The sequence below is a fragment of the Macrobrachium nipponense genome, chromosome 14, assembly GCF_015104395.2.
Source record: "Macrobrachium nipponense isolate FS-2020 chromosome 14, ASM1510439v2, whole genome shotgun sequence".
Lineage (NCBI taxonomy): Eukaryota > Metazoa > Arthropoda > Malacostraca > Decapoda > Palaemonidae > Macrobrachium > Macrobrachium nipponense.
In genome coordinates, this window is record NC_087207.1 from 55,577,350 (window position 1) to 55,593,274 (window position 15,925).

Here is a 15,925-nt window from a genome sequence, read left to right on the forward strand (position 1 = left end):
AATTTGCCCCGAGGGCTCTCGGAGATGTTGCGAGAGGAGGTCTTTTCACGAAAGGAATCTTGTAACCCCCCCTTTTCCCGCGAGCTACGTTGAACAGCCCAGGGTGATCCTGCCGTTCATTTTGTTGCCAAACTTCCCAAAAACCTTGAAGTCTGGCTCCCACTGTCGTCTGGAGGACCGAGTTCTCATTCTTTAGAGGGGGTCTTGGCTCCTCTTTTCGCGGGTACTCTCTTACCCCTAAAGGCGGGTCGAGCGAATGTTCTTCCTCGAAAGGGCTGTTGCGACGGTCTAGTCTCCTTTGGCGTCTTCTTCACCAACTTGGTTGGTAAGAACTTCTTAACCGAAGACGAAAGAAGTCTTGAGTGGCTTTCTGCGAAAGGGATAGAGCTATATCCCTAATCAACTCTGAAGGAAACAGCTGTTTCGAAAGGGGAGAGAACAGTAACTCCGATTTCCGAGAGTTAGAAACTCCTTTTGAGGCGAACGAACACAACAGCGATCTCTTCTTAAGCACTCCTGCTGTGAATAACGAAGCCAGCTCATTCGTTCCGTCCTCTAAGAGCCTTATCCCATGCAGGACATAATGCTCTTTAGCTGTTTCTAAGTCCTGCGAATCCTCTTCTCCTATGGAATTCGCTAGCGCTCCCAAAGACCAATCCAAGAAATTAAAGACTTCGAAAGTCCTAAAAAATCCCTTTAAATAGATGGTCAAATTCCGAGGACGTCCACCAGACCTTGGCCGACTGTAACGCTGTCTGCGTGAGCTGTCCACTATAAACTGGATAAGGGTCCCCTGGAGGAGGCAGGTACTCCCCTCCAGGCCTAGACTTTTCTCCAGTAGCGTACCATACTCCTGATTTAGAAGCCTAACTTAGCTGGAGGAAAACAAACGAGTATTTTTCCCTTTCCCGCTTCTTTCTTGTCCTTCATCCAGTCATTCACCGTTGAAGGGCCTTCTTTGCCGAAATTGACATCGTCATTTTCAGGAAGGAGGACTTCTTTGGAGTCCTAGTCTTGTGAAAAACTGTGAATAATGGGGTATAACTGGAGCTGTCGGTTTAAATTCCCCCTCAAAAACAGCAATAAGACGTGAGTCAGAACCTTATAATCTGAAGAAGGTTCTGTATTCTTTTCTTCAATTACTTCCAACTCTTCTTCTGCTGAAGAAATATCTTGCAAGTCGTCGTCGTATTGACGCTTCGTTGACGGACTAGCGTCCTGCCGCCTGCGTCCTGCGGCTCGCGAGGCATCGGCGTCCTGCCGCCTCTCGATGTCTTGCCGCCTGCGTTCCTGCGGCTACCGATGCGTCTGCGTCCTGCCGCCTCTCGATGTCCCTGCCGCCTGCGTCCTGCGTCCATCGTAGACACGCCTGCTTCCTGCCGCCTGCGTCCTGCGTCCACCATTGGTCCCCGCGTCCTGACGTTTGCGTCCTGCTTCTTCCGACACTATTTTCCTCCTAGCGCCAGTGCGCCCTGTGTCCTCGGCGAACGCGTCCTTGTCTTCCCTTTTCGAAGACTTAATGGGAAGGAAATCGTCCTTTCGCCTCGAAGATGCTTGTTCAGGAGCATCCCAAGACTTCACCAACACTGCCAACTTGGACTGCATTCCCGTAAGAAATGCTTCGTACCATCCTCCTGAATGGTAGACGACGAAGGATGAGGATTACGAGCTGGACTGCGACCTAAAAGGAGGAGCGATCTTGTACTCTACCCGACGGAGAAATACGAGGGGAGGATTCCATAAGAAGATGGAGGCGATTCTCCCAGGCAAATACCATGCCGAGAACGGACGTATATCGCCAGTGCGATTTGCGTCCTCTCTAGCACGAAAAATCCTTTTCCTCTTGATCGGTACTGCTTCCCCGTCTTCCGAGGATGACAACACCTCAGGACTACTAAGCCGCTTACTATCTTGCACCTGTCTCTCGGTAGAGCAGTTGATGTCCTGAACGTCCTCTTGAGTTGGCGAGACACCACTGCATACCGACGTTCTCGCTCGGAAGTCGAACCTTCCGAGGACGCAACACTTCCCAGTTACGCCTTTTCTGCGGCGAACTGCAACAGCCTGGGAACTTGCAACAGGACTGTTTCGAAGGGATGGCCTCCTGACCGTGTCAAAACCTCTCTCGCCTCCCTTCGACTGTCCGACATGCCTTCTCCCTTGGTCTGGGAGCTTGACAGAGGTCTAGGTCCTAGGAGCACGAGAGAGCGATCAGACGCCCCCTCCACTACACTTTCACTGACATCGAAAGCACTAACTTTGTCTGTAAGTCGCTGTATCTGGTCGCCCATGGACGCAAGGGCAGCGAACACTTTCACAATATTTGTATCGTTCGTCTCCTCCGATACAGCAGCGGGAGGCGCCAGGAGATACCTGGGGAGAACTTACCAATTCTACATTAGAAGGAGCTGGAGAGGAAATACAATCACTCCTTGTTTTACTCGAAGAATTTGACTTCTCACTACGAGAAACAGATCTCCTTACACGATCTTTCTCCAGTCTCTCAAACGTATTTCATAAAGACCTTCCATTCCTTCTCTGATAAATTCTCACATTCAATGCATCTATTCTCCCAAGTACACACATTCTCCCTTACATTTCTTACAAACGGTATGAGGGTCGACCGAAGCTTTCGGCAGTCTTACCTTACACCCCTCTTTTACACACAAAATCTAAAATACTTCCAGAGTCAGACATCTTAAAGAACAATCCAAAGCGAATGCCAAGCTAACGTTTGCCGAGTACAATACCAAAATCCAAGATCAGTCAGCAACGAGAATGAAAATTCTAGCAGGGAACCACCAACAATGTTGCCGGTTCGGCTGGCAGAGAAAATCTGGCCCAATTGGGAAACGGTTCCTAGCGCTAGCGCCACGGTAACGGGTGGTGGTTGCCTGAACTACTAATAGGTTACTAGCGATTGCCGCGAGTTTTGAAAATTTCTGCCAGGTGGAACAGAGAATATAGCTATATATATACCTGCCAGGTAAGTGTCATACATTAAACTTGCAGTTTCACTGAGACAATTGTTAAGAGAGGGTGGAAAGTGAGATGGAAGAAAAGAATATAAACTGAGGTACTGGCCAACGGGATGCTACACAGAAACTTAAATAATGCTTACAGTGTGCAGCGTGAGGTGCACTGATACCGCTATCCTCCACGATGGGGTCCAAAACTAGATGCTCTCACTTTGCCAGACTTTAAAATAGATGCCCTCATTATCAATCATCAACAGTCACTTCCCCTTTTTTATTCCTCCTAGTCCTAGGCAATGACCCTCTGGTTAAAGTGCTGCTTGTGCTTCCTCCATCCCAACCCTCCTTACTTCAGGACTGTAAATACTCTGTGACCCCTGGATATATTCTTTTGCCACCATCCCAACATCTACCCATTTCAAATCCCTACATCTTCTAATCTGGTATAACGAGAAAATAATGTAACTGTACAAACAAGGTCCATCACCGGTATAATGCCACCTCTCTGGTACTGGTATGAAGAAGAGGTGCTCTTTGTCCCCTTCCTACTACTCCATAATGTCCTTTCCATTTCTTTGTCACATCAAGGACCCCTACCTTCTCACCTGGAAGTCCAAATGTATTTAATATCAACTGACACATCAAGTGTAATTAACCAGCCCGAGAAGAGCCGTTGTTAGGCTCAGAGGTCAGGATAAACTAATCTTTTATATCATTCTTAGCTGTCACTCAAATAACAAAGAAAGTGCCCTAATAAGTAGAAGTGGTCTGTGATTGTATAAACATAGATTGTATAACAAAAAAACACATTTTCTTAACAAAACTTTTTTCCTTTTCAGCTTCTTCAATTCAATAACCTAACATCCAAGAAAAAGCTTGAAGCTGATGTCTGCAACAAAACAAACTTCACAAAATTCCTCAAAATATACCGTACCAGCAAAATCTTAATTTGAGATATTCATCAAAATTTGATACCAGCAAAATCTTAATTTGACATATTCATCAAAATTTGATTGACTAGTATTCTGATGCGCTCACTGTAAAGATGGTGGCACAGGTCAATTCCTGAGACACCCCGTTAACGAACAATATACTATCAAAGTATTAGGCCCATGCTGAAATATACACATTGTATATTTATTTATTTTTCAAACAATATATCTTCCAGCAATCCCCTGTAAGATATATGATCCCCAAAGATGATGAAACCCAGAAATGACAACTACTTCAAGAACGGAAGAGCTAAAAATCTGAAACACGTGACATTCAAACAAATACCTTAGCACATAGATGACGAAAAAGCATTACAGTACCTAGTTTTCTGGTGGCATTAGTCAGTTGTTAGATTCACTGAAAAAGAAAGCTTTAATTTGAAAGTCACATTTCTAGGTTTCACAGGGCTGGCCCAAAAATTTACTTACAAATGTGGAAACAAAAATATATGAGAGAGAGAGAGAGAGAGAGAGAGAGAGAGAGAGAGAGAGAGAGAGAGAGAGAGAGAGAGAGAGAGAGAGAGAGAGAGAGAGAGAGAGAGAGAGAGAGAGAGAAAATCATTATCTTCTAACCCCAGGAGAGAGTAAGGGTAAAATTAAAACCCATGTTCCCCTAGGAAGTGACACAGCCATGGTTTCTTGAATTCTTTTGCTTGGGACTGACTAAACAAAAATATAAATATCCAAAGATCAATTAGTATACCTTTCACAACCTAAGAGACCACACTTAGATAGCAGACCCATTCAAGTTGTTTTCACTAATTAACAAACCTGAAGATTTAAACGAACTCAGTCTTGCTAAGAAAAAGCTAGTTAAAGCTCTCCGCTGGAATAAATATTTTCATCCAAACTGATAAAATCAGTCAAGTTATGAGAGCTGATAATAAAAACGAATATGTACAAATAAACTTAGCAATGCTAAGATGGACTTGTTTAAAAAACAACTGAAAAAACTTACTCTTTTACTGATAGGTGGAGGTATCTTGGTGTTAGGTTCAGTATCCAGCTGAGACAGAGACAACGGTGAAGTAGTCAAAAAGGCCACAGAACTATTTAAGGAAGAATGGTCATTGTCACTCATGGGACTTACATCTAACGGTAATACTCCAAAACTAGGGGTGATGGGACTTAAAGACCATGGCCCCCCTAACATGCTCTTGATGCGGAGCATTTTCTTTTTTCTAGGAGCCTGATAGCCACCATCCCCCGAATCCACGTTCCCTCTGTCCTGCATAGGCGTAACTGTTGCAGTCACTGGAGAATTGAGGGAAGTCAGTGGCATCGAGGAGTTTAGACTACTCAAGCTTTGTATTGGGGTATTAACAATGGGTATTGAATTGACAGGAGTGTTTTGGATTGGAACTGGAATTGGAGTCTGTTGAATGTTTTCAGGAGTGTTTACAGAAACACTATTTAAAGCATTATTAATAATTCCTGAGTCTGAGATAACACTGACACTATTCACTGAATTTGAATTATTCACTAAAGTCAGCACTGTACTCCCATGGCAATTTGAAAAGGACTCTAACGAGTCTAATCTGAATATCTTAGAGGGGTCACACTTATCACCTTGATCACAGAGTGCCACAAATGAATGCCACAGAAAGGGATTTAACTTCAAGGATCGCTTGAGAGCCTCCGCTGCTCTCTGGAGGCGCTCGGTCCGGGCACATATCAGACCAAGCAACTGGAGAGCAAAGCCAGCCATTTCCCCATACTCCAAGGCAAGCTCATCAATGGTCTTTGGATGCATGACGCTGCCACCTGTTAATACTGTCTCTGCTTCCTCTAACCTGTAAAGAGCCACAAATTATAATTACTTCCAACTTGCTACTAACTACAAAACTGCAAAATTTAATTGGAAAGATGATAAATGTCATCATTCTATTAAAAATTAAATTCTACCAAGATTTTAAAACTACCATACCTTTCACATGCTACATATATATATATATATATATATATATATATATATATATATATATATATATATATATTTATATCTATATATATTATTATATTAAAAAAACAATAATTCATAAACAATGATTAACTTTAATGTATTAATAAGCTTTAGCCCTATCAAAATACTCAGAAAAATTACTATCTTAATCTATATTTCTATTAACTATTATACCTACCTAGGTAATTCCTACAAAAACAACCCATCTGGCTACAATCACTACTACATAAATTGCACACAGGGTGAATGCAGGGATAGTATATGGTACAGCATTAGTAAAAAAAAAATATTAAGATTGTTGGCTTAACATGGCTAATTATTATAAATGTCCACCCAAAAATAATGGAAGAATAAATGAGCAAAAGTAAAGAGCATTTGTTTACAACTTTCACATTAATATGCCCTAACATATAACTGTGAGAAATTAACATTATTTTTAAATATCTTGACCAAACCACTTCCTACTCTGAAAAATTCCAAGAAAAACTGATGTTTCAAGATACTGTATTCAGTATAAATAAATAAGCTTACATACAATAACTAACATACTATCAAAACTGATATACAAATGACCTTCTAAACTCAAAGACAAAATATGATAATGGATAAGAGAGATATATCTCCTGCAGAAATCCACACATCTCTAAGGCCACCTAAACACAACATAATAATCCTTACTTTTAGGATCCTGCAACTTCAAAAATTAAAGTGTGAAACACATGCCAGAAATACTTTAGTCAATAGAAAATTTCTACCAAAAGAAATTCATGATAAATAATATTTATCTAAAAATGACAAATTTGTAACTAATTTGTATTTTTCATAACTTACAAAACTTCGGTCTTAACATTAGGATAAATACTCAGCGCCTGCTGGTAACCGGTAAAGTTTAAAATAATTGTGTACGCAAGGCACTATTAGCATCTGTGCTTGGTCATGAGACATGTGGGGCCACCCACATACCCCTCATTAACTCATGACCCAGTTAGTTATTTTCTTACCGCCTTTAAGTGAGGATGTGCTTTGCTCAGTCCTTTTAAAGCCGGTTTAGTTTGCCCCTGTTGTTTACAGTTTCAACTTGCATGGCAGCTTAAATATGGAAATCCACAGTAGCACTACTTTTGTTTTGGGTAGGTGACTAGTCCTGTCCACTTTCACGGGAAAAGAGTGGAACACCTCACAAATGGCTTCAATTTGTTTGTGCCCTTATGACCATGCGAGATGAGGGAGGGAGGGAGGGAGGCTCTGATTCTGTAATCACTTGGTAGAATATATATAGAACTGTGTTTTATCGTAAAAATTTCATTTCTATATAAGTAACTTCCCAAGTAATTACATAGCTGAATCCCACACTGACAGGAGGTAGGATACATGGAAATATTCTACCCCTAAACATTAGTAGTGGTAATGAATTTAAGGGGGCCGGTCGGAACCCCTATATATGGTGGTATAGGGCGAAAAATGCAGTCATGAAAAAATTCATGGAGCTTCATATGGCAATTGAGAATACGTATACGAAAAATTTCGTCAAAATTCCTCTTACTTTCGCAGTTACAGGGTAATTAGTAAACATAACTCAATAAGCCTAAAACATTCATCCGTACAAGAAAATGCAATATTTCTTCTGTTATTATAAATTTTGATAATTATTGGCATAGAAATTGTGAGAAATGGCATTTGTAGAGATTCCGTGGCTCGCATAAGCAAGTATCTGGTTCAATCATGAATCAGTTGGACCATAGACTTCACGTAGATTACACGTTCGAGTTTCACCTCGTGACATTCGCTTGCTTTTACGTATGTTTGTGTATGTTTTGGCAAGAAGTTCATCATGCCAATGAGGCAAAGACAAGGAGAACATCTCGCTAACATACAGACGAAGAAAAATCGCTCAAGTATTATTACAAAATATCATAATATATGCGTAGTTAGTGAAGAGAGAGGGGAGGGTTGCGAAGTAAGGGTTGCTTAGTAACGCCCCCGTCTTGCTTGACAGCACACGTCACACTGTGCCCAAGGCTACGATCTTTGAGCAAAGAGATCTTCATTTATGATAAATAAAAAAGTTTTGGTTTTTTAATACCCAAAATGGAATATGAAATTCATAATAATCATGATTTATTAAATTGTCTTTGTAAAAAAAAAAAGAGTACGCCTTCGAGTTTCACCTCTTGACATTCTCTTGCATTTACGTTTGTTTATCTTTGTTTCGGGCAAGAATTTCATCATGCCAAAGAGGAAAATACAAGGAAAACATCTCGCTAACATACAGAAGAAGAAAATTTGCTGTAATAAGCCGAGTTAGTGAAGGGGAGAGAGAGAATTGCGTAGGAAGAAGTGCCCCATCTTGCCTCAAGCAGTGCCCCAGGCTGCGATATATGAGCAAAGGGATCATCATTTATGATTAAATTATGATAAATAAAATAGTTTTGGTTTACTATTAAGGGGGCCGGCCGGAACCCCTATATATGGTGGTATAGGGCGAAAAATGCAGTCATGAAAAAATTCACGGAGCTTCATATGGCAATTGACAATAAGTATACGAAAAATTTCGTCAAAATTCCTCTTACTTTCGCAGTTACAGGGTAATTAGTAAACATAACTCAATAAGCCTAAAACATTCATCCGTACAAGAAAATGCAATATTTCTTCTGTTATTATAAATTTTGATAATTATTGGCAAAGAAATTGTGAGAAATGGCATTTGTAGAGATTCCGTGGCTCGCATAAGCAAGTATCTGGTTCAATCATGAATCAGTTGGACCATAGACTTCACGTAGATTACACGTTCGAGTTTCACCTCGTGACATTCGCTTGCTTTTACGTATGTTTGTGTATGTTTTGGCAAGAAGTTCATCATGCCAATGAGGCAAAGACAAGGAAAACATCTCGCTAACATACAGACGAAGAAAAATCGCTCAAGTATTATTACAGAATATCATAATATACGCGTAGTTAGTGAAGAGAGAGGGGAGGGTTGCCTAGTAAAGCCCCCTTCTTGCCTGACAGCACACGTCACACTGTGCCCAAGGCTACGATCTTTGAGCAAAGAGATCTTCATAATGATATAACATAGTTTGTTTTTTTAAATACCCAAAATGGAATATGAAATTCATAATAATCATGATTTATTAAATTGTCTTTGTAAAAAGAGAGTACACCTTCGAGTTTCACCTCTGCCATTCTCTTGCATTTACGTTTATCTTTGTTTCGGCAAGAATGTCATCATGCCAAAGAGGAAAATACAAGGAAAACATCTCGCTAACATACAGAAGAAAATTCGCTGTAATAAGCCGAGTTAGTGAAGGGAGAGAGGAGAGGGGGTTACGTAGGAAGGAGTGCCCATCTTGCCTCAAGCAGTGCCCCTGGCTACGATATATGAGCAAAGGGATCATCATTTATGATTAAATTTATGATTAAATTAAAATGATAAAAAGAAAATTTTAGGTTTTGGTTTATTAATACACAAAAAAAAAAAATATACATTCATAATAATCATTATTTATTAACATTGTCTTTATAGAAATACGAAGGAAAACTTTGAACGCCCGTATCTCAAAACTATACTTATTGACCTTCAAAATCTATCTCCTCACTTAGTTTTAAAGCTATAACATTGGAATTTGGTATATAACTCAGAAAGACATTATAGAAACATCAAATAGAGCCCTTTTTTCCAATTTTTTTGTTTCGTCTTTTTTTATAAAATTTTTTTTTCTCGTGATTTATAGGGTTTTATTCTTTTACCATATTGAAAACTTCATATCTATCAAAAAAAATGACTTTTAGAAAAAAAATAAAAAAAACTCTCCATTTGATTGGAGGTCGACATCAGGTCTATATATGGTAGTAATCCCAGGTCTTAATATTAAATATCAAGGGAGGAGATAGAATTTGAAAAAATGGTTATTTTCAGGATAAATTGCCCTGGTCGTCACAAAAACCGAAGGTCAGAGGCGAAAATCATATGCGGTTGGAGATGTTCCAAGTCACCTTATTAAGTGGTATGAATGTCAAAGTCCTGTCGTTAAAAAATGGCATTAGCCGGCCAGCCCCCTTAACCCTTAAACGCCGACTGGACGTATTTTACGTTGACATCTTTTGTCTCTCGGGTGCCGACTGGACGTATTTTACGTCAACATACAAAAGTTTTTTTAAAAAATTCGCGGAAAAATACTTTTAGGCTACCAGCCGAAAACTCTTGAATCACGTGCCTTGGGGGATGCTGGGAGTTCACAGATCAAGGTGCTGTTTTGTTTACAATCGTTACGCAGGCGCGCAAGCGCGAATTTCTTTCTTGCCGCACTAAAAAGTATCTGTGACACATCTCAGAAATTATTTCGTCACTTTGACAAAATTTTTTTTACCATTTTAATTAGCCGTAACATGGAGATTATATATGAAAATGTGCGCATTTTTATGTACACACAACAAAAAAAATACTCATGATTGTAGCTTTTATCAGTTTTGAGATATTTTCATATAAATAACGATAAGTGCCAAAATTTCAACCTTCGGTCAACTTTAACTCTACCGAAATGGTCTAAAAAAACGCAATTGTAAGCTAAAAACTCTTATATTTTAGTACTATTCAATCATTTACCTTAATTTGCAACTAATTGGAAGTCTCTAGCACAATATTTACGATTTATGGTGAATTTATGAAAAAACTTTTCCTTACGTCCGCGCGGTAACTCTTCCGAAAAAACTCATACATGCGATTGTGGTAATGTTTTCACCATTTTAAATAGCCGTATCACATAAAGTTTTACATATGAAAATGTGCGAATTTCATGCACAATACAAACTAAAAACAACCCCATGGTTGTAGCTTTTATCAATTTTTGAAATATGTTCATATAAAAAACAAAATTATAAGTGACAAATTTTCAACCTTTGGTCAACTTTGACTCTACCGAAATGGTGGTAAAAAAACCAAAAAAAACGCAATTGTAAGCTAAAACGCTTATATTCTAGTAATATTCAAGCATTTACCTTCATTTTGCAACAAATTGGAAGTCTCTAGCACAATATTTCGATTTATGGTGAATTTATGAAAAAAATAACATTTTCTTTACACCGCGCGGTAACTCTTCCGAAAAAAATCATACGTGCGATTGTGGTAATGTTTGCACCATTTTAAATTAGCTACATAAAGTTTTATATATGAAAACAGTGCGCAATTTCATGTAGAATACAAACAAAAAATAATTGAAGGTGTAGCTTTTCTCAATTTTGAAATATTCGCATATAAATCACGATAAAAAGAAAAAAACCACGTTCGGATCAAAATTTGACTCTACCGAAATGGTCGAAAAACGCAATTGTAAGCTAAAACCTCTTACAGTCTAGTAATATTCAGTCATTTATCTTCACCTTGAACAAATTCGAAGTCTCTAGCACAATATTTAAATTTATGGTGAATTTAAAAAAAACTTTCCTTTTCCCTCCGCACGCGGATTCTCCGCCACAAATCTCCGAAATGTGTACGTCCCATTCTCGGAATATTTGCTCCGTTTCATATTAGGCATTTCATAGAGTTTTATATATGGAAATGTGCGCAATTTCATGTAGAATAAAACGAAAAAATATTTGAAAGTTGTAGCTTTTCTTATTTCCAAAATAATTGCATATAAAAAAATATATAAAAAAATTCGACATTCGGTCAACTTTAACTCGTCAGATATGGTCAAAAACTGCATTTGTAAGCTAATATTCTTATAGTATAGTAATATTCAATCATTTGTCTTCATTCTGAAAGAAATTGGAAGTCCTCTAGGACAATATTTAGATTTATGGTGAATTTTTGAAAAAATATCTGTTTACGTCCGCGCGTTACGAATTCATGCATTATTTTGTGATATTTTCTCTGTGTTGCTTTTTATCGTTTTACAATGTGTTATATAACAAAAATGATCGCAATTTAGTGTACATTACAACGAAAAAAAAGTAACCTTGTTACCTTTAACCATTTTGCGCACAGCGCGATTTGAATACAATTAAAAATGAAATTTAGTTTTTGCGCTATCATATATCGCATTATTTATATATGATAATGATAATTTTTTTCATTTCTAATGGTTGCATACTAAACTTCAGGCAATGACAAAAAAAAGGAGCCAAAAAATGAAAACTCTTAATCCTGAAAACTAAGCGCGCTGTGATTTTTTGAAAAAAAAAAAATTACGCTTCCGCGCTCACTCTGAAACACCTCCAGCACACGGGAGACATTTTTTTTTTACCGCTTCGGCGTTTAAGGGTTAATACACAAAAAAGAAATATACATTCATAATAATCATTATTTATTAACATTGTCTTTATAGAAATACAAAGGAAAACTTGGAACGCCCGTATCTCAAAACTATACTTATTGACCTTCAAAATTTATCTTCTCACTTAGTTTTAAAGCTATAACATTGGAATTTGGTATATAACTCAGAAAGACATTACAGAACAATCAAATAGAGCCCTTTTTTCCAATTTTTGTTTCGTATTTTTTTTATAAATTTTTTTCTCCTGATTTATAGGGTTTATTTTTTTACCATATTGAAAAATTCATATCTAGCAAAAAAAATGACTTTTAGAAAAAAACTTCTCCATTTGATTGGAGGTCTACATCAGGTCTATATATGGTAGTAATCCCAGGTCTTAATATTAAATATCAAGGGAGGAGATAGAATTTGAAAAATGGTTATTTTCGGGATAATTCGCCCTGGCGTCACAAAACCGAAGGTCAGAGGCGAAAATCATATGCGATTTGGAGATGTCCCAAGTCACCTTATTAAGTGGTATGAATATCAAAGTCCTGTCCTTAAAAAAGGGCATTAGCCGGCCGGCCCCCTTAAGAATAGTTTTCTAATATTGATAAAATGCTTTTTTTTTTTTGTATGGTATTTCTACGTTGCATGGAACCAGTGGTTATTCAGCAATGGGACCAACGACTTTACATGACTTCCGAACCACATCGAGAGTGAACTCACCAGAAATACACATCTCTGATGCCTCAATGGAATGCACAAGAATCACTCATAGCCACCAAGGTGGCTGGCCAACATCAAGCCAACTATGCCACAGAGGCGCTCAATGCTTGTTGTTCCTTACCTGGTAAGACAGCTACTGCAAGTAGATACCGCCTATGGTTGGTGCTCATCTTAAGCTGTGGTAGCATGGCGGTATAGCTGTGGAACGCCTCTTTCCAATTTAGCTAAATGTGATTTTAAATTTCTCCACTTCTTGCGCTCCCAGTCTTTACGCTCATCACAGGTCAAATCTACAGAACAAATTTGGCCTCTACTGTCTGTACAAATGGAATGTAAATAGTAACCTTGCTGCAAAAATGAATGCTAGCTGAACTTGAGTCAGACATACTCCTGTGTGTACAAGTCAACTATCCAAAAAAGTCTAATCAGTGAAATATTCTCTGATTGTGAAAAAATCTCAAAAATCAGTACTATTAGCAGTCACATAAAGAAAATTTAACACTTGTTAAACATGCCAAAAGCCACCAAAAGTAAGAATACCTCACCAATTGGACAAAATGTCAACCAAAAATCTATAAGAATTCCAAAATAAGCCGACTTTATACAACTGGGCAGAAACACATTGAAGCTCTTTCCCTGAAAGAGGGCAGGGCTAATCACCTACCCCCCCAAAAAAAGTAATGCTACTGCAAATTTCAAAATTTAAGCTGTCATGTGAGTTGAAACGACAGCTATGTAATTACTTGGTAAGTTATTTATATAAAACAAATTTTCAAGAACATCCACTCATTGCTTATTTTATACAATTGGCATTGCACCTTGAATCCATTAAACTGTAAGCAGCATACAACAAAGATAACTGATTAATAATCAACCCTTAAAAGCTTACCTTCCCAGATCAAAACAGCATCGGGCCATAAGAAGACGGAGTTGCGCAGTGCGCGTTCCATGAGTGTGAAGTACAGAATAGGCACGTCCAGGCTTCCCTGAGCGGTAGTACGAAGTTGCTACTAGGAATAGGGCCTCATCTGAACCAACTAAAAAAAAAGAGAAGACAACTGACTGTTGAAAAGTTTATTTTCATTATCTTTGGTTTGAAGATGCCATGTGAATTCAAAGTATATTTTTAAATTAATTTGAATAAAATGAATGGATGAAATGCAGAATTGAAGCCACAGGCCAAGGACTGGGACCTATGAGGTCATTCAGTGCTGAAAGGGAAACTGAGGGCAAAAAAATTTGAAGGTGTAACAAGAGGAAAAGGGGGGGGGGGGGGGGGGGGGGGGGGGGGGGGGGGGGGGGGGGGGGGGGGGGGGGGGGGGGGGGGCGTTATTCAGTAAGTAATCCTAACAATAACAGCTAAAAATATTTGTAAAGTAGACAGTAAGATATTGTGTACGTAAATGTTTTATGATAGGATTAGTCATCTCCCTTATCTTTTGATAAGAAGACATATTGCAGCTAACTTGGATCAAAAGTACAGTTGCTGTCCTAGGCTTTCAAAAGTACACAAAGTTACAGGGTTTGGTACAGCACCAGCCTTGGATACAGAGGCTAGTCATATATACATATGTTACATGCAGCAAAATTTTTGTGGATTTGGTTGTTCATTTGAATGGGGAGCCATCAGCTGGGGAACCATAAGGCCAGACATTTTAGAATATTCATGAAAAATCAAATGTGAAATATGACCTAATTTACTGATTCCATGGTGTTTTCTGTTAACATCACTACTGTTTATATGGATGGTATGATTTAAGCAATGTTAGTGACCATGTAGTGCACTTCAAGTGATCCAACAATATTTGCTATCCCCTACTGTCAGGACACTGTTTGACATCAGAGGGCATGTATTTCATCAGTTCTCACAAAAATAAACTGGACAAGAATATTATATATGCAAGATTTACTTCTACTGCAACCTGAAAGTACATTATTTATATATAGAATAGAACAGAAAATGTAGGCCAAAGGCCAAGCACTGGGATGTATGAGGTCATTCAATTTTTAAAGAGGATGGAAAGTCAAATAGAAGAAAGAGAATGTGACAAAGGTACATTTTAAGATACGAGGGGTGTTGCAGCTAGGGCCCAAAGGGCGACTACAAAGACCCTTAAGTAATGCCATGCACTGTCAGCACTACCCTGGGGTGTCTATACTGTATCCTGAACTACAAGTTAGTTTGTAGTTTGGATTTTACAAGTTGTGCCCACTAGGTTCTCAAAATATCAATGGTGGTAGCATAGGGGTGTTAGAAATTCTCAAGAGAAACTTCTGATTAAAAGTAGGGAACTGCAAGGATGGAAATGGGTCATCTAAAAAAGGAAGTGGGTAGGTTTTTGCATCCAGGGGATTATCACTACAAGGTGCTGTAGAAAAGTTTATACAGCCTACTAATTTATAAGAGATTCTCAAGGGTTAAAACTGGACTAAGACAAAACTAAATTTGCAAAGTCTGAAAAGACCCCACTGCTATCATGAAGATTCAGTCATCTGACTGAATCTTCATGCTATAACAAAGGCACAGTCAAAACAAAAAATCAATAGCTGAGAACTGGAGGAGGTGGCATAGACACACTGTGCACAACAGATGACAACTTGAGGAAATCACTTCCTGGTGCTATACTTTTTATTCAAAAAGAAAAAAAAAATTATGCAATGGTTCTAGTCTTGACTCAGGAAAATTTGGCTTTTTGTCAATCTGTAGCTATCTGAGAGATCAATAAAAAAAATATTTACTTAATATGCATTCTGTCACTTGAATCATAAACTGATAAAACTCACCTTCAGCAAACAGCCTTTCAGCCAGGAAAGTTGCATCCACATAAGAATAGTGATTGAGGCAGTGCCATATTGCAGCCTGAAACAGAGAAAATTCAGAACTACCACCAATACTATATCAGGTACATCCTCCTTCTAAACTTAAACAGCAGTTTACAAAACCTGAATCATATAGCCCACAAATGTAAGTGATTTAAACCCTTTGAGATTCTGATGAAGCCATGAAAATTTCAA

At 38.5% G+C, this 15,925-nt stretch overlaps 1 protein-coding gene across 1 annotated transcript in view; it reads right to left on the reverse strand.

Annotated features, from left to right (window-relative positions):
* LOC135226241 (cell division cycle protein 27 homolog) overlaps positions 1-15,925 on the reverse strand; it is an 83,801-nt gene that overhangs the window by 43,867 nt on the left and 24,009 nt on the right. Inside the window, exons 2-4 of the mRNA XM_064265684.1 lie at positions 15,695-15,770; positions 13,800-13,947; positions 4,926-5,760 (exon numbers count right to left, since the gene is read on the reverse strand). Of these exons, the coding sequence (XP_064121754.1) occupies positions 4,926-5,760; positions 13,800-13,947; positions 15,695-15,770 (1,059 nt within the window). The remainder of the gene's footprint in view (positions 1-4,925; positions 5,761-13,799; positions 13,948-15,694; positions 15,771-15,925) is intronic.